At 35.1% G+C, this 22,528-nt stretch overlaps 1 protein-coding gene across 1 annotated transcript in view; it reads left to right on the top strand.

The window, feature by feature from the left end:
* Positions 1 to 22,528, top strand: part of LOC108729140 (disintegrin and metalloproteinase domain-containing protein 10) — a 74,754-nt gene that overhangs the window by 15,885 nt on the left and 36,341 nt on the right. The window contains 3 exon segments of the mRNA XM_018458111.1: positions 264 to 960; positions 6,387 to 6,525; positions 16,879 to 16,997. Coding sequence (XP_018313613.1) covers positions 687 to 960; positions 6,387 to 6,525; positions 16,879 to 16,997 — 532 coding nt within the window. The 5' untranslated portion in view covers positions 264 to 686.

Here is a 22,528-nt window from a genome sequence, read left to right as displayed (position 1 = left end):
CAATACTCTATCTTGGTCCTCTTTGCTCCCTCCGCGTCTCAAACTTTTACAGTTTACAAGTTTAGTTTTACGATGTAAAAAAAAACGCTCGGCTACCCCTATCATTTCCTTGTGCATGAAAACAAACGTGTAATTTCGTAACGCAGCAAGATTCGTTGTCGCGAAAGCGCTGCTTTAATTTAACTTTTTTAGTCTCTTTGATTTTGCAAAATAATGCTATATATTCGTAGCACTTGCGATAATTCGCACATTCTTGTCAACAGGATCGATCGACGGCCGGAGAGCGGCGCTCGAAGGTGGTGAACGTCGAAGGTGGTGAACGTCGAAGAGGAAAGAGGACGACGAGGAGGAGTCGATCTGCCGTCGAAGGTAAAGCGAGGTGGAACCGGCTGAAAAAGAGAATAAAAAAAGAGGAAGGCTGAAAGCGAAGAGAGACGCGGTGGTGGTGGAGACGACAGAGGGGTCGAAAGGTTGAGCGACCTACGGATCAAGACGAGGAGGAGGTGGCGGAGAGAAAGGGGTGGCGGAGAGAGGGTAGGAGGGGTAAGAGAAGGAGGAGAACGACCGGAGAAGAAGGACGGAGAAATGATCTTGGTAGGTGATTGGCAAAGTGCTGCGGTGGTCGACTCCTCGACGAAAGGCAGATAGCGCCATTAGTCGTTGCCGGGGCACGGAACATCAGGCCCATGCGCGTTGCGGCCCTGGCCGTGGGCGAAGAAGGGGAGGAGGAGGAGGAGGAGGAGGAAGAGGACGAGGAAGAGGAGGCGGAGGGCCGTACGGGGCACCACCACGGGGCCCGCGGGCCCGCGATGCGCTCCGCGGTTACCGCGACAGTGGGGGGCAGGAGTCAATGGTCCATCACGACGTGTCCGATTTTCTTTGTGTTGTTGCTGCTGCCCGTTTGGATTCCGATGACCGTCGTCGACGCGTCTCCCCTTCATCCCGCACCACCGTATAGAGGTGAGTCACATTTAGCTCTCTTTGTTATTCGTTAAAGTAAAATTGACTCGGTGTCCCCAAAGTTCGTATGCTAGGCTCCTATTCTTGAAAAGTATCGCATACGAAAAACTAGGGAAATACTATAATATATGTTACGTACACTAGTATTTTCCTAGTTTTTCGTATGCGATACTTTTCAAGAATAGGAGCCTTGGATTTGACAAGTGCTTTCAAATCGAGGACACATGTTGAATTCGAGATCGAGTTGGAAAAAATTGAATGTTCACATACTAATCCTTTTTCGCGCGTGATTATTTGATTTTTTGATGGAACATAGAAAATCAAGATTATTTTTCAGAGAATTATTAGTGGAATTTTAATAGAATAATATAAGGTCTGTTAAAGTGTCACATTTTTTATGCATTATTATTTTTATAATATTCAGGAACACTCATAATGTTAATTTAGAAAGTTTGATTCCATCATTTTTCGAAACGTATCTTGTCATTCTCATTCAAATATTTTTAGTATTTCAAATATTCGTGCGTGTGTGTGTATGTGTTCTTAAATACTTGAATTGTAATATTAAATTTTTTTTATATATCTGTCAATATTATTGTCTTTATTTTTAAGTAAATTAAGATTTTAGAACAAAATATATAAATATAAAACTTAATGCTCGTTATTTTCTTATATTATAAAATCGTTAATATTCTAGCCATTTATATGTATAATATTTATATTTATATAATATTATATAAGATATTAAATATAAGATATGTACATTTAATTTCTCACCACTGAAAAATCGTCGAGTTTGATTTAGTAAAGTTTAAATTGAAAAAATATTGGTTTAGTGGCGATCGTATACCCACGTGAGAGTCTACGGATGACTTATATCGAAATACCACGCCGGTCGATGTCCCGAAGGAGTCCGCCCGCGTCGGTAATGGCCTTAAAGTCCGATACTCGCCTTTGTCCAGCTTGTTCCTTTTGTGTCCCGATCGTTCGATCGGTAGTATTTACAGAAACAATGGTACGCTATCCTAAACGGTGTTGTAATTGTGATCTGGAAGCACGTGACATAAATTGCGCTTAGCATTCGCCCCATTGATCGTTCGAACCATTTACTTCGAAAGTTGCTTAAATCACGTGTTCAACGTCCGCTTGTTAAAATATAGATATACCACGTAATATGTAATCTTATCTTAGATTTCTTAAATTCATCGGTTAGTACAAAAATTGAAAAGATTGAGAAAAGTAATTGATGAAAGCTATTAAACAAACCGTGAGACAAAACAAAGATTTATTACAAAGACAGGGTTCCCACAGATCTGAAAAACCGGGATAACCGGAAAATATCAGGGAAATTGAAATTGGCCAGGGAAAACCGGGTAATGTCAGAAAAAATATAAAAGAATCTGGAATTTTGAATTAAAAGAATCTGGAATTTTGAACTTTGTTCGCAATTCTTTTAAAATGCTTTTATTCCAAATAATTGTTATAATTTTTTAAACATTATATCTAACGTTTATAGTTAAATACGTTCAAAACTCGACAATTTTTGGTATAACTTAATTATAACAATGAATGGATCAGAGAAACTTTTAAATTTTCTGAAAAAGATTTTCATTTTAAGTCATGGAAATGCATTTGTAGAAAGAGGATTTTCCATCAACAAAGAAATTATCGTTGAGAATCAACTTGCTAAATCTTTAATTGCGCAGAGGCAAGTTTATGATGCAATACAAGCGTTAGGCGGCTTAAATAATGTAGTAGTTGACAAGCAAATGATTCTCAAAATACGAAATGCTAGATCATTGTATAGTGAAGCTCTTGAAGAAGCAAAAAAAGAAAGACAAACACAAACAAATGAAAATTAAAAAAAAGAGATTAAATTATTGATGAAATAGATGAACTAAAAAAAAAGAGATTAAAAATTATCACTGAAAAACAGGAGGAAATCGATTTAATAGATGAAAAAATTCATGAGCTCCAAATATCAGTTCGAAAATAAGGACGATTTTTTAGGGAGTATTGAAAAATAAACTAGTTTATACATGAGTCATTTTGTTAATAAAAGTAATTGTTCTTTTTTTAAATATATAAATTAGACATTTCTCAAAATGTTAAGTTTTTTGTTCCGTATAATTTAATACAAAATCAGTTTAATTGACATTGTTACGGGGTATATATATACGTTATATAGTTAAGGTATATATTTTATCAAATGTATTGTTTACTTTTTAACAGTAAAATAAAAATAATCAGTGATTTCAATAAAATAATTGAAATTTATATTTTATTCACTATTTTTATTTGATCGCTCCTTTTCATCACACACACACACACACACACACACACACACACACACATAATTGCATTCTTTTTCTCAACACTTATTTATTTTATGTTAGCCTGAATTTGTACAAGATTTTATTATACTTTTAATTTTTTGTTTTGTTTAGTAACATAGGCTTATTTTCCTACTACTTCTGCTTCCAATGTTAAAATTTACGTACTTATACTGAGAAAAAAATATCTTAATTTCAAAGAAATTTTCATTGATCCAAAGTAATAATTTGTTTGAATACGAGCAAAGAAATATTTCTTTGAAATTAAGATGTTTTTTCTCAGTATAGAACCTTGATTATCCAAATCTCAATTACCCAACATCTCTATTATTTGACCTTGTCGTAATTAAATTATTTCTGTCTACATAATATTCCCCTCTTTTTAAAAAATCTCAATAAATCTAGTTTACATTAGGTCCGATAATCGATGTCATATTTTATGTTGGTCAGGGAAAATTCTTCATTCTCATCTGGAAAACCTGGAAAAGTCAGGGAATTTCCAAATTCATTTTCTGTGGGAACCCTGAAAGAATAAAACGATAACAAAAGAGTCTCACGCACATTAATAATCTTTAGAAATCCTTAAGAATCTGAATATTCGATACAAATATGGCGGCAACATTTGAATCTTTATTGCAGAGTATATAGGTTTCCGTAGTCCACCTTATACTTTCTACAATGTCGCCATATTGTATCGTGAAAAGACTACTGAGTATCCAGATTCTCACTTGAGGGCCTCTATTGTATTCTTCTGTGCACCCACATGTATTTAATAAACGCTGCGTTACAATTATAATATAATTAATAAAATTATACCGAATAAATAGAATTTTATTTTTCACGTTCCTGAAATACTCGTTGAATTCTTCAATCTTTGTTTTTGCGTGAAACAGTATTAATTTTTAAGTTCTTTAAGTGCCACTTGCGTGCCGTTAAAATATTTTTCTGTATCAGCGAATTGCTCTCTTGCATATATTATATACATTTCGACTTAATTTTTTATTAGTAATAGCACTGTATGATTAGTGGGAGTTATTTCAGTTACGCGCGCGTGTGTATATGTGTATGTGTACAACTACTATAAAAATATCGGAATTTTATTAAATTTGTTATATTGAAATCCAGTAACAGGACTGACGGTTAAGGTCATGGTACACACCTTTCGTTACAGTAAGACATACCGTAAGAATCAGCCAATCACAAATCGAAAAATCACAAGTCGAAAATTCTTTTGAACTCTTAATTCTAATTGGCTGATTCTTACGGTACGTAAGTCTTATGGTTACTGTTACGGAAGGTGTGTGCATTTTCTCAGTAAAGTGGACGCAAAACAAGTGCACTTCGGCTGCTGCACTTGTCCGAGATCTGAAAACGCGTCTCTGAGGACCTCTCTCGGCCGAGTGGTCGTGGTGAATGCTCGAATATTCGTTTCCTCTTAAAATTTCCGTGATCTTTTCATCCCAAGATACTAAGAGAGTTTTCGCGAAGTGAGTGTAACATTTCACATCGTGTCTCGTGTATATAATACGCGCGAAAATAAATTAATTGATTTTGCAGCGCTTTTGCGATGAGACGTCGGCATCTGAAGTGAATAGATTTAATTGATAGAGTGAAAGAAGGTCTTTGATATAAAATCATATTAGCGACAGGAGATCCAATGAAAGAGTTCATATATAACTGTAGCTGCATAAATATTGCAAGTATTGTCATTGCTAAAAGGCAAAATATTTCCATGGCTCTCAGATTTATTTTAATGATTAAAAAAAGAAATTTTAAAAATTTGAGCTTCGCAACTTACTCTCATTGATACTTTGTTTACGATTGAGATTTAGATTGCATTTCTATGAAAGGATAGATATTTTTGTATACACGATGTTAAATATGACTATCCAATTTTAATCTGCAGTAAATGTGGATATTATGTGGATTCAGTGGAAGTTTGTATTTTTATAACATATTAATATATTACATGTAAACATTCGATCAGAATTAGGAGTTCCGTAAATATGAATGTGTTCATTCAAGCTATTATTGTGCATTTAATGATAAACTGTTTGATTTTACATTCAATTGCGACTGTCGTGAAAGAGATCAGAAACAAATTATAGTTTCTAATTTTGAACTTTTAACCTTAAGTAGATAGGTGCTTAGAAAAAAAATACCCCAAATTTTATTTTTATATAGATATATTTTTTAATAGAATATGTATAGGATTAAATTTATATTGTTTTTATATTTTTATGAGATAGAAGAACATAAAAATAATGAATTTTAAGACCTTCTAGACGGTACTTTTTATTTTTCTTTTGTAGAATAAGGTTTTAAAATAATTATGTATGGGGGTGCAGCTCTCTCTGTGACCACCTATTCACTCAAAGGTTAAATATGAAGACAAGGTACAAAAATGTCAAAATTTATTTCTATTTTCACGCGGTATATATAAATTATATTATACCTAATTTTATACAATGATCTTGGTAGATAAAAAAGCTGGTGTAGTCATCGTGTTTTTTCCCATTGTGAGCAATCAAGCGCGAATTATACATGCTTTAAGGTGCGTTTACATCACGTGGCAGAACTCAATTACAATATAACGAAAAAAAACTACGATATGTTAGAAAAACTAGTCTGGATCGGTTTTTTTTAATTTTGTATTATTAAAATAAACTCTCAATAACGGTATAAAATTATCATTCTTTAATCATAATAGAAATTTCTTTAACATAAAAAGGAATTTAAAAAATATTTTTTAAAAATAATTTTGCATTTATAATTGTACATTTGTTTGTAGGAAAAAAGTCTACTAGTACTAATGACATGAATCTTTTGCAGTTTTCGAATGAGTTTTATGTTGCGTTCCTTTTTCTTCGTTTTATAAAAAAGAAAGTTAATGGGACGATTTCTTTTTATTTATCTGAGAATCATGAACGCTTGTTTGTCTTCTCAATCACGCTTTTGGTCACATCTGATACAAACGCATCTTTACGACGCAACTCATCTTCGCGTGACTCGCGCGATTTACCGTTTGCGCAATGCATTTTTCTTAGACAGCCACTAATAGAACATCCGTTTTCCTCATTGTGTGCTTTCCAGATATCACGCGCTCGTATATCAGGTACTATGAGGCAGCCATATATGACACCGTAGCCTTGAAACGACATCGCAACCGGATACGTCGCGACGTCACCAACTCCGAGCAACCTCTGATTTTGAACCTGAAGACACTCGATAGGTGAGTATGAGTTCTATAAGCAAACTCCTCTCTATCTCGGTACACACAGCACTCTTCCCTCGCTCGCAGTATGTTCCGTGCAAAGACGGAGAGATCGATACGGAATCTGAGCATCCAAAGAGTTTGCTGAAATATCAGGATCATCATCGAACGTCCAATTTTAAATCAAGATAAGGAATGTCTTTGAATCTTTTGAAAAATTTAAAATTCCGGATTCGACGATTCTACAGTGGTTGAACAACGTTGAAGAATTTTATGTGATTTAACAGTACAAACGGAAGTATCTCCGAGTACGTTACTATTATATGACCTCTTGCAAATGGCATTTCGAAATTGGCGAATACGTGTACCTCCTACACACTGCTCGTAAAGCGATCGTGGACAAAGTTGCCAGTATGTGCCGCCCGCACGTTCTCGGTATGTCCTTGTTAGGTCAGTGGTACCTGAATCCGATTAAAGAGATGGTGGCCAAGAGACTAACTCAACGTATAGCTTAGCTCGTATAAATCACACGCGTGCAGTGTTGTGAAATTATTTCACTTTATTAATTATACGTATTAATTAATGCGAATATGTCTTCTCTTTCTTGCTCTGTCTTTGTCTCTCTTTTTTCTAAGATAGAAATTTGTGATCTTCATCACGAAAGAAAATTAATTCTGTTTACTAGCGTGTTTCGAGTCACTAGACATTCACCTTTTTATATCACATAGGTCATTTTTTATTTTTACTTTTATAATAAAATATTTCCTCTTATATATCCTGCTACGTCCAATGAAACACATGGAAAATATGGTAAATGTTAATGTGTTTTCTGAAGTGATAAATTTTTGATATGAAGCAATTACGATGATAACGCTTACAGTTATAACAATTCAAACATGTACAGAAGACGCTCTCTCTGTCCTGTCTCCTTTTCGCGTTGAATATCATAATGTTTGTGCTCGCATGTCGAACTGGATTTACTATTGGGAGCAGCAATCACGGAGTTTCTCTCTCACGATTATTTAATATAAGAGATGCAACAAACACAAATGGCAGAAAGTTTAATTTATGACAGCACTGCAGTTCAGCAACAAACATACCGCGCTCTAACCAGTGTCGGTGTATTATGACGGAACCGTTTAAATATTGAATCGCGCTTTCACTCGCAGCGTATTTACGAACTTAAGAAATAGCCGTTAGGTAACGGTCCGACTTCGTTTTATCTTCCGAATTTAATTTTATTTCCGGTATACGATGTGACTTTTTCGAATTTTTCCTAATCTGCTTGTTTCTATACCGCATGTACATAAACGAGCAAATTATAAGCTTTTCATTTCCCTGATATAAATATATATTGTCTTATTTATTATTAACAATATTTTTTATAAGTTGCAAAATTACGGTATGCGTTTGTTTATTATTTTTTAATACAGAATGTAATTGAAAAAAATTAGCCTTTTTGTTAATTGTGAAAAATTATGTCTTTTGATCTCAGTTCATAAAGTAAATTTTAATTTCATAGTTTTACATATAACTTTAATTCAAACATCAGCCATAAACAATAAAATTTTCTTGTTTCGTGCCAAATAACTTAGGTACATATTTTTTAGAAGACCTGTTTATATCTTATGACGTGTCTTTTAGATATTCACGTTGTCTGAGATTGTTCAAAAATAGACGAATTTAAATTAGTTTAAATCAAACGGAATTTTAAATTTTCGATATTCCTTTAATTGTAATCCAACACAAATACTAAAATGATTATAAATGAAATAGAAATTAAATTAATAAATGAGATAGAAATTGAGTCTATAATTTTAGGATTATTAACAGAAATGTCGGCATATTCGTAATAAAAAGCAAAAATAAAAAATAAAATAAATTTCTATTAATGTCTTTCAATTTTACTTTTATTGATTTTTTTGTCTTCTTAACGTCACATAATTTAAATTTTCTTTTCGTATTGAATTAAATTTGTCAATTTTTTGCGCTAGTACGTATTATATTATTCCACACTGTTATTTTTATTTGATATATTTATATTGCTTATCAGTTGCAGTAAAATAAAATTAATTTATTACTTTTTAAATTAATTATTAGGATTATTTACGTATATATATATATATTAGTATCAATATTAGTACAGAAAATACAATGTATATATCTTTCTAATTATACTATTAGATAATTATATCCATCTATAATAGATCATATTTAATGAATTATGTAATTGCATTAACCGCTTAATTCGGTCTATTTGAAAATTTACGTATAAATATGCATAGAAAACAGAAACTGTCTTTTCAATTATTATACTATTAGATAATTGTATCAATCTATAATAATAGATCGTATTAAACGAATTATGCAATTGTATTAAACCCGCTCAATTTGGTCTGTTCGGAAATTTCTGCATTTCGCGAGGAAAGTGAGACAACGTTAAACACATTTGTCGAACTATACATTATGCAGGAGACCGTGACGACTGCGTGCACCATGTATTGTAGATTGCAAAGTTACAACGAATGGTCCAGCATCTCAGTGGCGAGATGACTCGGTAGAAATGGTTTATATAGGGCGTGAGCCCATCGGCGTCATTTCTCCTTTCTTCCTACTCTTTCCACCCTCTCCCTCCCTCTCTGCCTCTCCCCTTGGGGAAAGGAAAGGGAGACAAGTTCTCGAGAAAATTTCGCCCGTAATTCATAGACGTTAAGCTAATTAACTGGCTGGTACTTCTTGATCCGTAAAGAGGAAGAGGAAGAAAGAAAGGAGAGAGCGATTCTCTCGGCGAAGTCGAGGAGTCAAGGAGCGAGCATAGTCGAATCCCGTGATTTCCGCGTGCTGGATTTAGACGCGTGTAATTACCATCTAATTGCGACGACGACGACGACGACGGCGACGGCGACGATAACGTGATGTCATTGTCCTTCTTTCGCGTCTTTCGCTGGTGTGATTACTCGTTACTTTCGAAAATTTGCCGCAGAGGAAATCCGTTGCTCTACGTGTGTCTCCTTAAAGTTGTGGAATTAGGACGTTGGCGATGTTAGCGCAACTGGTCTGTGTGTTGGGAATAGTTGTCTTCTTCCTCTGAAAAAGAAACGTGGTATCCTTTGTATCTTCGCTTAGCGGGAATGAACGTTGTCGGAACAAGGTACAATTAGAACAGTATACGTTTAATGTGTCTATTTAAAATTTTTGCATGTAAATAAATAGAAAACACTTTACATACTTGTGCAATTTTTAGCAGAGTCAATTATGCTACAATCGATCGCGATTGCCTGATTACAGGCCATTTATTTCATTGCGCTATGACTCGCTGTTATCATACGACTGTGCATTCCATCGAGCACACAATATTCACTACCGTTCTACGTTCCAGCAATTCCGGAGAGTATCAGTCTCGAAAGAATTTTAGTTCACGAAGAATTTTCTACGTAAAACTGTCCGAGGAATGTTAAATAAATGAGTACGAGAAAAAGCCAACTAGAATAGTAAAAAAGAGAAGGAGAAAGCGCGCGTGCGCGCAAGAGAGAGAGAGAGAGAGGAAGGAGATACGTATTGGCATTCGCGTTTCACACACCTCCTGCATCGCAAATTTCTCATCCTGGGCGACAAACGGCACGCAGCCCTTCTCAAGCTGGTAGGAGACACGAGAAACATCCCTCGATCTCCACCTTCTCCTCCTCTTCCTCTTTCCTCCTCCTCCCCGGTCGCTTTCACAGTCCGCCAATGTAACTACAACGTTCGTCTCTTTATGTAAATCGGTCGAATCCACGTCGGGCAATAAAATGTAAAGCAGGAGTGCGCCGTGCGATTCCCTCCATCTCTCGTCGTCGTCGTCGTCTTCGTCGTCGTCGTACCAAGCGCAACATCCTCCCTCGTCGCCACTGCAAGACGGTAGCGTTTCTACCCCGCTGCACCTGGTACAAACTGGCAAGATAATAGTTGAGGAGAGGAGAAGAAAGAAGTTTCTGTGTGACACACACGTTGTCGTTCTCGTCGTAGCGGCCTCCACTTTGGTGACCGTTCTAGTCAAGTATTGTATTGTACGATTTTCCTTCCCCTTTTTCTGTGTCGCCGTGCGACCAAGCGAATTTATTGGCCATATCGCGGTAAAGTTGCTGGTTTATTCTCATGCTTTGCGAGAGAAGTCCGCCGTTCGTCTTTCGTGAATTCCGTCGCGGCATTGTCCGCGAAGTGCGTCTGCGATTAGACCGCGATATATTTGTTCTACTTTTTCGTTTGCTTTGGATTCTGCGAGATAAATTATAAAAATAGTCGGCGTGCAAAGAGCTCCGCTATAATCCTATTATTGGGGATCGTTACGTTATTAAAAGTCAATTTTCGCTTAATTTTTATATAATATTTTGAAACTGCAAGAAAGTTAGGAAAGAGTTAGTTCCAGAAAAAGATTGAAAGATCAAAATCTGTATTTTAAAAAAGAAATACAATTTGTTGGACGACACTTTACTCTCTTTATAATATATTGATAGAATATATATATATATTTTTTGTTTTCTAAAACATTTATAATATATAAGAATATTTACGTCTACATAGAAAAACTACTGTTTTTTTAACTCTGCAATCTGGGTCTTTTTTTGTCCAGCTCCAGTTTTTACTATTTTAGTAAAGGCTTTCAAAAAAATGTTGAAAAGGTTTTCAACATCTCTAGCTATTACAAAGTTTATTAAGTCAAACGTAAAACCTTTATTTAATCTGCCTTTCTTTATTTTGGAGAAATTTAAGAGTGAAATTTCGCTTGTGTGTCAAAAAACATCTAGATTGCAGACGTTAATATATTTTTCTTACATTTTTAGAAAATACAAATTTTTTCCAACGACTCGCAATAGTTTTACCGGTTTTTGTTTGACTTAGCCACATGAGAGAATAAACTTTGGCGTTATGTCCTCAGCGATTTTATAGTATATAGTCTAGTCTTGGGAAGCAGTACGGTTAAGCCAGGAATAGATATTGTGTACAGGCGACACCTTCTCACTTTTCTAACCGCCGCGCGCGTTCGCCTCTCGGTGGAAGACTTCGCGCATGAATAGACCATGTACCTCGACGCACCTCTCTCATACGTTGCGGATCCAGTTTTCCTGTACGTGGGCACAGGCATAGCATTCAGCGAAGCCAACGCATCGTTTCGCCGTGCATACGGGGGCGATGTTATGAGCGGTTATATAAAAGCTAAAGAGCACACGGTCAAACCCGTGTTCCACCCTCTGCCACCGAAGACACGCGTTGTCTCTTTCAATGCAATAAAGCGAACTTCTTGTTGCGGAAACGTGGCAAAAATGGCGAAATTTACCCTCCGGCGCGGCGCAACGAGTCGCGTGTGTGCTCTTATAATCGTTATGAAAATAAACGTAGTAAATATCGCGCGCTTATAATCATTATGAAAATAAATGTTCGCGCAACGTTACGCGAAAGTTGTAGTCTCGAGGAAAAAACTGGGAAATTATGCGAACTATTTTTCCGCTTCGCGGCACGGTCGTTGTAGCTCGTAATCGTTACAAAGAAGCGCGATCATCGAATTAATAAATGGCAGATTTCCCGATTGCGTTAATATACCGACATACTTCATAATAGTTAGGAAGAGCTAGAGGATTGTGGAATTAATAAATACGAGGACAGTTTGAGAGAGATAAATCAGTTTTTAAAAATTGTTTTCCTATTATTTTTCAATATAGTTTTTTAAAATGTCACTAACTTATCAAACTGTCCTCGTATTTATTAATCTGTCGTACATGCTTCAATCTCTTAATTGCTTACTGTGAGAAATATTTGTGATAAATGGGATACGGAGATAGCTTGCCATTAGCGAAGTTTATCTAAAAGTCGATTGATAGAATAGATTCGAGAAAGGAAGTATAGCGAAGTTCTACTTCTGCCAAAGGAATCTGGCATCGAGTTTTTCTCGAGGAAAATTTAATCTCTTGATGGCGCGATCCCATTAGATCTTTTTCATTTAAGATTGAATATATATTAGTTAAACTTTAAATAGAACAAATTTTTAACGAAAACAAAAAGCAGTCGATATTTTAATGCTTTAATAATCTCTTTTAACGGCCCTTTGTTTTATACCGGATCTTTTTTTACGACACATTTTCTGTTATCCGACGAGTGATAGTAAGCGCTTTAATTAGAACGTCTTGTATACAAACTTACAAGAGATTATGGCGGATGCAACGAGAGTTCGTCTTTTATATACCAGCTTCGGGCGATGAAAGCGGCACTTAAACGACTTTTTCGCGATACTGCAAAGATATAACACAACGAGCCTCCCAAGACAAAGCTGACGATTTAATGCGCGGTCCGCGCAGCCAACGTCGGATTATGAAAATGATTGTCGCGGAAGCAGCAGTGTGTGCGCTATAAAGAGTCGCGACTAATTGTTATGCTTCCCCTAATTCTTCGCGTAATGCGTCCCAACTCTAGCCCTGTATATCTTTATGGTAATCCAGCGTTTTAACGTCTTTTTGCCGGGTATGCTAAAGTCGTTTCTTCCTTCGGTGTCTTCGCACTACTATGGTAACAAATGCTACGAAAAGAATTAACGATCGCCCCGGCAGGTCTCTAAATATAACAGCACAAATAGTCTTTGTTGGTGACGCATTAAATATTTCATCCTTTATAGGTGAAATTATATTTTTTCCAAAAGCGTCCGAATTGCATTTTTCTAAAAAGGAAAGTAAAAATTAATTACGAAGTAATTAACAGTATTTAAAATATAATTATATTTTAAAATGCTCACAACTTTTGCATTGCATTATAAAGTATGAAGCAGATACAAGAATTAAATAACATGGATTGGGCAAAGAAAATAGATTTTATCTTTTTAAACTTTTTTGGTAATTATATAACTTTTTAAAAATGATTTGTTAATAAAAAATGTTATCGAATTGATGTTAAGAAAGAATTGAATATTAATTAATCAAAGAATAACGTTTTGTGAATAGCTTTGTATTTCAAGTATATTTTGTATATTCAGCGTGCAAGTCATTCAAACGTGAATTGCGTTCTGTTGATTTCGCTTGACCTTCCACATAAATCCAGCATCATCGTGGAATCAGGCTTTCACGAGATATCCGGAAGCACGTCATGTATTGCGCATCGTCATTGTGAAAGTCAAATAAGTTCTAGCACCGGTTTTGTTCAATGACAATCACGCTGTTATTCCATTACATCTTGCAACCACCAGTTTCTCACCGACCTTTGATTGTCATCGTATGTCAGTCACCTGTCATGCGATGATTCTATCACAGCGATTATCTTTGTGCTAAAAAAACGGAGTTACCTTTTAGTCAAGTGAGAATTTGTAAGAGAAGGGAAAAATAAAATTATAAATGAAAGCGCAATTAATCATGTAAAATCCAGAGATAAACTAAAGAGCAATTCAATAATCGAATATTTTGAGTTAAAATGACAAACAATTTATGGATTGTCAACACGGTAAATTAGTGAAATCTAGTTTATAGTCGCGTTTGTTTTTGCAATGTTAATATTATACAAATATTATTTTATTGTCGTACTTTGTAGCGTGCAATTTTACAATCTTGACATAGTCTTGGTTAAATACATATGTTGCGATGTATTTAATTTGTGTACATATATAAAGTATTCGCAAAGCACACGTACGGTATATATTTAACTAAATGGATGCATTTTGGTTATAAATAAAATAACTAACATATGCGAAGCATATTTATGAAGGCACTAATGAGTTCTTCGGGCATACGTTTCAATTTACTATGCTCTAATATTGTACATATTTATATCATCCCTTGCAAAAAAGTGTTTCCTTCATAATTAATTCGCTGCTGCATTTTGTGCGGAATATAGTAATATGGCCGAATTTATTTTCACAGAAAGCGCGTACACAAACTATTATGATATACATATTTGCCTCTTTAAAAGGAAAAAACCAAAAAACGGGTATCATCGTGTTCCAATCATAATTTATGTTTCTGCAAAAATAGATAGGATTTCTTCTTCGGTTTTACATCGAAAAGGTTTTTATGTTATATTCAAAGCAACAATTTATTTGCGCAATTCTGTTTGTGCTCATATTTCTATGGCGCATTACATCAGTTGGGAAGCGAATATTTATGAAAACGTCAATAACTTTCCTACACCTGCGTTATTTTTCAGTATTTTAATTTCCACGCTTTCAAGTTCCGTCTTTCTTGAAATGTTCGCTTTTATAATTTATTGCAATATTTTTGCGAGGCAATAATATGATTTGATATGACAGATGCGGAGCATCAAACTGCTATTAAAATTATTAGGGTATTTATTATGTTCTTATTTCATTGAGTTTTTATACTAAATTAAAGTTCCAATGTATAGACGAACACTCTAAATTTTTGAGAATGAAATTTCACTAAAAAGAAAATGATAGTTGCACTAGTCCGGCAAGTAAATTTTAATTCATTCCTTCAAGGGGGGGGAATGAATTTTCTAATCTAACAAGAACTTTAATGATTAATATCTCACTTCGTGAGAGATAAAGCTTTTTTCTGCTAGATTCCTTCATTTTGTGTAAAAACATGTTGAATGAGCCTATAATTTCGTTAAGATTGAATGTAAGGAGGCTAAACTTAACATTTATCAGAGAAATTTCAATCTCTTTTTTTGGAGAGTGAAATTATTCACTCTGCAGAGAGAGAGAGAGAGAGACTAGATTAAAAATTGACTCGCTTGGAGGGATTCTTTGCTCTCTAATGTGGGGTCTACAATAGAAATCACAGCGGTCATAGGGTCTTAAGTCATAGAAAATTGACCAATCAGAGTCGATTATTTTTCTCATATTTGATTGTGATTGATTAATTTTCTACGACTTAAGACTCTACGACCGCTACGACTTCTATTGTAAACCCCGCATAAGAGTGAAAGAATTCATTCCTATCGGATTGGCGCAACTACCACTTTTTGGGAAATTTTGGGAATGAAATTTCACTCCCAAGAATGAATGAGACTAGATACACATATATCGCTCGCTTCCGAGGTTATGACTTATTTCTGCCATGTGGCTTCTTTGTCGTAATTGAATGTCGTGTTCGACGTTGGTAAACGTCTACGTATGATATTAATCCGTTTCGTGTACTCTCCTCTGCGGAATTCGATGGCGCGAACGTCAATCTTAGTCGACTTTGATCTCGTTAAAGACGGATTTGTTACGTAAATGCCACTTGCAGGAGTGAAAGAGCATGTGTATATTTAGCACTGAATCCGTTGGTGGTGAGAAGCCACTTCGATCCATATGATGTTACATGGTTTCGTCTTGAGCTTAAGCTGTCTTTGGAGGTTCGAAGGTTTCGAACGTCATAGCTTGAAATTGTGGAAGACATCCATCATATCAGATCAATCCCGCGAGTTCATTCGCAGGGAATGGAAAACGATAAGCGTCACGATTACGAAAACTCACATTTTATTTATCGACAAGAATTATTTGGAGAGAATTTTATTTTAAATATTTAAATTATCAGAATTCTCTGAATTATTATTATAATTTCGTTGAAATATATTGACGTATACTTTCAATATAACTCGGATGTTTAAATTATTTTTTTTTTAAATCATCGATGCATGTTCTTTCGTTATCGATAATTTGTTGTCATTTTACTATAGCTGCTTTATTCTATCCATACAGTTTAAAATATACTCACATAGTAAGTACGCCTGAACTTATGGACTGACCTGACATTTCATACAAAGTATCGCTCGAGAATGATACTACACCGCGATGGAGAAATCAAGATATTTATTCTCTACGTACTTGCGTTATTTTCTTCTTTCGTGCGCGAGCAAATCGACATTCTGTATGAAGAGCTTGTACAAGCCGATATCGGCTTATATATATTTCAGTTAAAGTAATATGCCTTTTTTTATATAAATCCGGTGAGATGGTTGTGTTCGAGGATTTTAGCTCGATATTTTAGCTGTATATGTATAATAGGGTACCCCAGAATCCTTTGTCAATCCTTTGTTTCTATGCGAAACGCTGTACTTCGAACATTACAGCTACGCGAGGAATCCACCGTACTTTGCTCCATTCGACGTTGGAAAGATATTCGGCAGATCTTTCTCTAAAATAAAACTCGAAATAATTTCTCTGAAAATAGTTCCTCTAGATAAATAAGATACAGTCTTTCGTAATCGTAGTACATGCTTAAAATGCTTCGTTGTTTTGCCCCGACGATAATTCCTTTTCCTTTATTCATGTTATTACCAGATTATCGGCCTTCTGCGTAATGATCCGGAGCGAGCCGAGCCGAGGTATTATGGCACGCGAGAAACGCCGATAATTACTTTTCCAGTCTCAAAAAATTCTTCAGCATTTCACAATCACAATTTGTCTTGCAGATCCTGGACGATACGCTTGTTTCATGATGCGAGTCTGTTTAGCAAGGATGTATCCTTCGAGAGCACGAACGGACCGATATCCTTCGACACATCACATTCCTACGTTGGTACTGTTTTGGGTAAGTCAGCTTATACTTTATTTCCTCATCGATCGAAAAAGCTCAAATAGCTCTTCATACATTGCTTTAATATAAAATCAAAATGTTATGATTAAATTAATAAATAAATATACTATCTTAAAATTGACTCGAATTAAATCGAATTTCATATTTCTTCATGTAATTTATATAGAATTTTTCATCTCATTATATATACGCATTAAATTATTATCTCTCGCTACGTTATCGATGCTATTTTAATGCTGCGGCAATTTTTGTTGAAATTATTTAACGATTTGGTCGCTGTAGCTCACATTCCGCCGCGGTTATTAATTTAATATTCAATGCACTGATAACAAAAATAGTATAATTTTACGGATAACTATGATATGAACATTATCCGTTATCTCTTTCTCTTGTAATAATTATTAAAATTTTCATAATGTAGTGATTATAATATTGAATTGGTAATGGGAAATATATTTTCTCGATATTTTAATATATTTATTCTGCGCTATATAAAAGACCGATTATTCACATTGATTTAAAGATAAAGCGCAAAACGCGTGCGTTAAAGGAACTAATTACATTGGCAGATAATGCCGCAACCGAGCCGGGGACTTTGATTCGAGATTACCCTAGGATAATCTCGACAATCCGATAATCTCAAAGCTCTCTCTCTCTCTCTCTCTCTCTCTCTCTCTCTCTCTCTCTGTCTCTCTGTCTCTCTGTCCTATGCCTCGTGTCAACATCACAGAGCGGTGCACTGAGAACGCTGTTGATAGTCATTGCAGCAACCGGATCAATATTTATACACGCTCATTCTGCGTACCGGAATTACATTGCGTAAACGAGGCGTATTACCGTCATTAAGCCGGCGGCGTGGCACCGCGCGATCACGGGCAAAAGAGTAAGTAGTGTCAGCACATTTCGAGATTAGGCGTGGTATTATACGTCGACGAGCGTGCGCGTATCCACGGACAAAGTAATTAGCCGGTATCCCTCAACTTCAACTTCGTGATGGATAGCGTGCGGCCACCCTGTCCGCTATTTCGAGGCGCTTTCCGCTTCACATGTGCAGCATTCGTCGCCCCGGTAAGAGTAAGCTTCGGCGTACCTGAGGGTGCCTTGTTTAAATTCTTTGATGCATTCTATTCGTTTTCGTATTACTGATACAGGTTCTACCTGATTATAATTAAATACTGGTTGCTCCAATCGGCACGCGGTGAAATTGCAATTTGAGCACAAATGAGTTTTAATTTAATGAAGAATTGCGAACGTAAAACATGGATAATATACTGTGAAAAAAATTTATTAAATTTTAATTCATATTTTTTTTAATAGTACTAACGATTGTAAGTAAACATTTAATTACAGTAAAGAAATATTTACTCATAATAAAAATTATAGTTAAATTAATGGTTTTTGTATCAAATAAATATATATTTATATTTAATAAATATTTACTTAGAACTATTTAGACAAACATTTATTAAAATTTAGTTTTTTTTTCAGTGTACTGTTGGCAAAATTTTGTTAATAATGAACGCATTTATTATGATTATCGAATGTTACTTTTCCCCCCGTGAGCAGTTTAATCGAGGAGCATCTCCAACTTTTATAATTGTCACAATAATTCACATTTAGTTTAATATATTATTCGAATATATCTATAACATGGAAAGTAATTATTTTAATAAATTAAGCCGTACGTTATAAAACTTTGTACTTTAACTTAAATCAAAATAAGATTTTATAATATAATACTTATTTTTCTATCGATTTTTCCAAACCCACGGGATTTCAGCATGCAAACAGCGAAAATATCTGAAAACTAGAAAGTTACATTCAAAACTGATTTTTCTTATCTTTATATAGTGGTCTTTCGGGATATCCTTTATATTTTAATAAGCCAATATTCCCAAAACTACATGCATGACAAGTGAATTATGAGCAACGCACGGGGATTTATTTTGACTCCCAAAATGCATCAGAGGATTAACGCTTTGTTTAACGTCATTGTATAACCGCAGATGGTTTTCCGGCTGAATACGATTTCAGTAATTCATTGAGCACGCCCTCATTAGTTCGCGTCGCTAATGTGCCCATAAATAATTGAGTTTGTTCTGTGTTACGCGAGTCAGATACGAGAGTGTCTGGTGAAATAATCCTTCTTGATTGGTCCTTATAAAAATAATTTAATGATTTATTAGTAAGGTGTCTAGTTATATCTGTGTAATTAACTGAGTGTAGTCATTCCTTTCGAACGTAAGATGTCGCAGGAAGCTACGATTAGAAATCTTATATTCTTCAACTTTACGAGTGTGGGAAAAGACTTGATTGGACGCTTTATACGTTGGTAATTTTCAATATGAAACATCCTGATAATTTTAAACTTTAAAGAAAAAGTTTGTTAAAGTAAGGTTGACATCAAATTAATCAGAGTAAAAGCTTCTTTTTGCCACGTAGATTATTAAATTTCGTATCCTCTGTTTAATTAAACTCCTTTGCGTTTCGATTGTTTTTAATATCTTTTTACTAAACTGTACTGTTCACAATAAGTAAAAGATGTTTCCGAGCTATTACAGTTCTTTTTCATTTCTTACCAGGAAGACATTTTAGATTCTACAATATAGGTTTTTATAATAATACTTAGCGTACTATAATAACAACGTCAATTCCTAGTAATAATTTCCTTTGTTAAATATAAGCAATCTGAATTGGTAAATTATTTTTACCAATTTTTTTACAAGAATTTCTTATATAATAGAAAAAATAATGTCTGCTAACAATATAAAGATGCAATAATTCATCTATTTTGAATTAGGTAACATACATTATCACTTAGGTACTTCCTTCATAGTAAAAGAAATTAAGGTTTAATAAATAATGATAAACCAGTAATAATAAAGGAAGTAATAATAACAGGGGTAAGCTCTCACGGAAGACTGAAAAAGAGTCGGTCAGATCGATCGGCGACGCCCTGCACGCCCAACCAGTATCAAATATTCCCCTCGTAACTTTCCGCGACTCTCGTCGCAACCCGGAGCGATCGAGAAATAAATTTCGCGTTCGAACGAGCGTATCTCGAAGCGGGTCGCGTGCGCCTCGCCGCGAACGCATCGGAATGCGCGACGTACAATGGACGGAAATGCTGGTTGCGCCGTCCTCGATTTCAATTCGAAATTATTTGAGAGCCGCGCGCGTGAATCGCACGAGGTACTGTTTGGCGCATTGCGAAGAGAACGAGAGAGGCCATTGCGCCCGAATTTGCAAAAAAGCTTGGAATTTCGCATGTGAATTCAGAATGGATTCCTCCGTTGTTATTTCGCGCGTTTCTTTCGCATTTTCAATGATAACATAGTTATAATATATTATTTTTTAATCATATTGCCTGTGATTGCGCGACGATTTTTTTCTTTTTTCAATAAATAATCGTCAGTGAATATTATGTTGTAAACGATTTTTGTCGCGCTCTGTCGCTGATTTTTCGTGGATCATATTATCCAATTGACATTTCCGGATACATTCACGTTATTTTGCTCTCGTCGTTACATTAAACTGGGGATCTCATTTCGTCATAGCCATCGCCGTTGTCGTAGTTTCTCGTCGTTTGGAAACGTGCCAGATTCCCCTATTGGAGATACACTGCGCGGTTACTGTACCGGAGGGGTCACGAATAAGGGGTTAGTACAGACCATAGACTTTCGGTGGGAAATAAGCGTCTGTCCATGGTTGTGACTAGAAACATTGGAACCACGGATTTAAGGAGCGATAGATTTGCAAGTCTTTTTTGTTATGAGAATCTCTTTATACACACAATATTTGCGAATTGCAATCGTTTTCGTTACACTGTTAAAACTACAGTGTCAAATTTAACCTAATTTGAATCGCCACTGTTTCTATTCAATACATCGTTATTTTATCTATTTTTAGTATAAAATAACGATATATTGAGAAACAATGAAAAATTAAATTAGATTAAATTTGACACTATAATTTTAACAGTGTACAATATATAATAAAGTTTTGATGTCTGTTTTTACATATTTTTGTTTTAATAATTATACGCTCTGTGAAAATAAGTATACCGTCTATGGTTGTGACTGAAATCATTGGATTTAAGGACCGAAGGATTTTTATAAATCAGTCTTTTTTTTCGTAGCGAGAATCTCTTCAATTTTCGCGAATCGCAATCATTTGTGTTATAGTATATAATAAAACTTTGATGTCTATTTTTACAAATTTTTATTCTAATAATTATGCATCCAGAAAATAATCAAGTGAATACTAAATAACCGGTAATTTTGTTTGCTTGTTTTTACATGCAAAAGAGATTTGTCTTATCTTTTTTATACATGGAGATATTTTCTTTGATATTAAAAATAATATATTGTATATGTAAGAGAAATAATATTTTCTATTTTTATAGATAAATAAAAGTATCATTTAGCTTTCAATTAAGCATGGAATGTTAGAATAAATCAAATTTTTACACACGTTTAACTTATAAATGTCATTTTAGATATTACGATTTTGCATTCGAATTGATCCAAATTACGAGAGTTGCGACATTATCAGCTATCTAAACTTTGATTATGAATTAAAAAAAATTTCCTCGTAAGAATTAATGGTTAAATTGACAGAAACGTAGGTACGGCATTGTTCGAATCGATGATGGTTGATACTAGTGCATCGTCCGAGCTCCGTAAGCGTTTCCGCAGGAACCAGGCGGCGGACACATACATCGAACAATAGAAGCAGAGGGTGTGTGAGAAAGAGAGAAGCAGAGAGAGAGAGAGAGAGAGAGAGAAGGGTCCGCGTGGTACCTATAATTTCGGCGTACGGCGAACTAAACGTAACCGCAAGCTCGCGAACGGACCAGAAACTTGATCGTGCATGCGGCCCCATCACTTCGCCGGATCGTGAATCGTGAACGAGACCGTCGTCGACGTCGTTTCAGCGATCGGGATTGCGGGGAAGTTGAACCCAACCGTAATAGCGTCTTGCCGTGGGTAATATCCGAACGTCGTAGTCTTCACTTCGACGACTTAGGCCGCGGTTACGGCGTCGTAAGTACGCGAGTTTCCAACGAGCGTTCTTGCACGCCGACAAATTTCTACCGGAAAATCCGTTGAACTGGCAGACGAGAGCTACATTCCAACTCGTTTATTGTAATTGCATTCGCAAGTTGAGATATAATTACGATTCCATCGGGTTTGCCTACATTCACTTTAGTATTTGATTATATAGCAGCCGTAGAATTAGCTTCATTTCAACTGGATGTATTAATCACATTCGTTTTATTAACTGTCGGCGGTCGTCTATGTGATACAATTAACCGAGATGCATCTAAAATTACGTTATAGTCTGATCCCAAATTATTTGCATTTGTTTCAATATATATTTTATTTTGCGGAACAATTAATAACTAAGAAATTAATTAATTAATTATTATTTTTATTTATCTTATTTTATGTAGAATGACTGGCGAATTTATTGAAAAGATAGATTGCACGCGCCAAGATATTTATATCCTATTCTATTATATT

Source organism: Mycetomoellerius zeteki, unplaced genomic scaffold (genome assembly GCF_001594055.1).
Source record: "Mycetomoellerius zeteki isolate Tzet28-1 unplaced genomic scaffold, Tzet1.0 scaffold70, whole genome shotgun sequence".
NCBI classification, from domain to species: domain Eukaryota; kingdom Metazoa; phylum Arthropoda; class Insecta; order Hymenoptera; family Formicidae; genus Mycetomoellerius; species Mycetomoellerius zeteki.
This window is presented reverse-complemented; position numbering and strand designations above follow the sequence as displayed.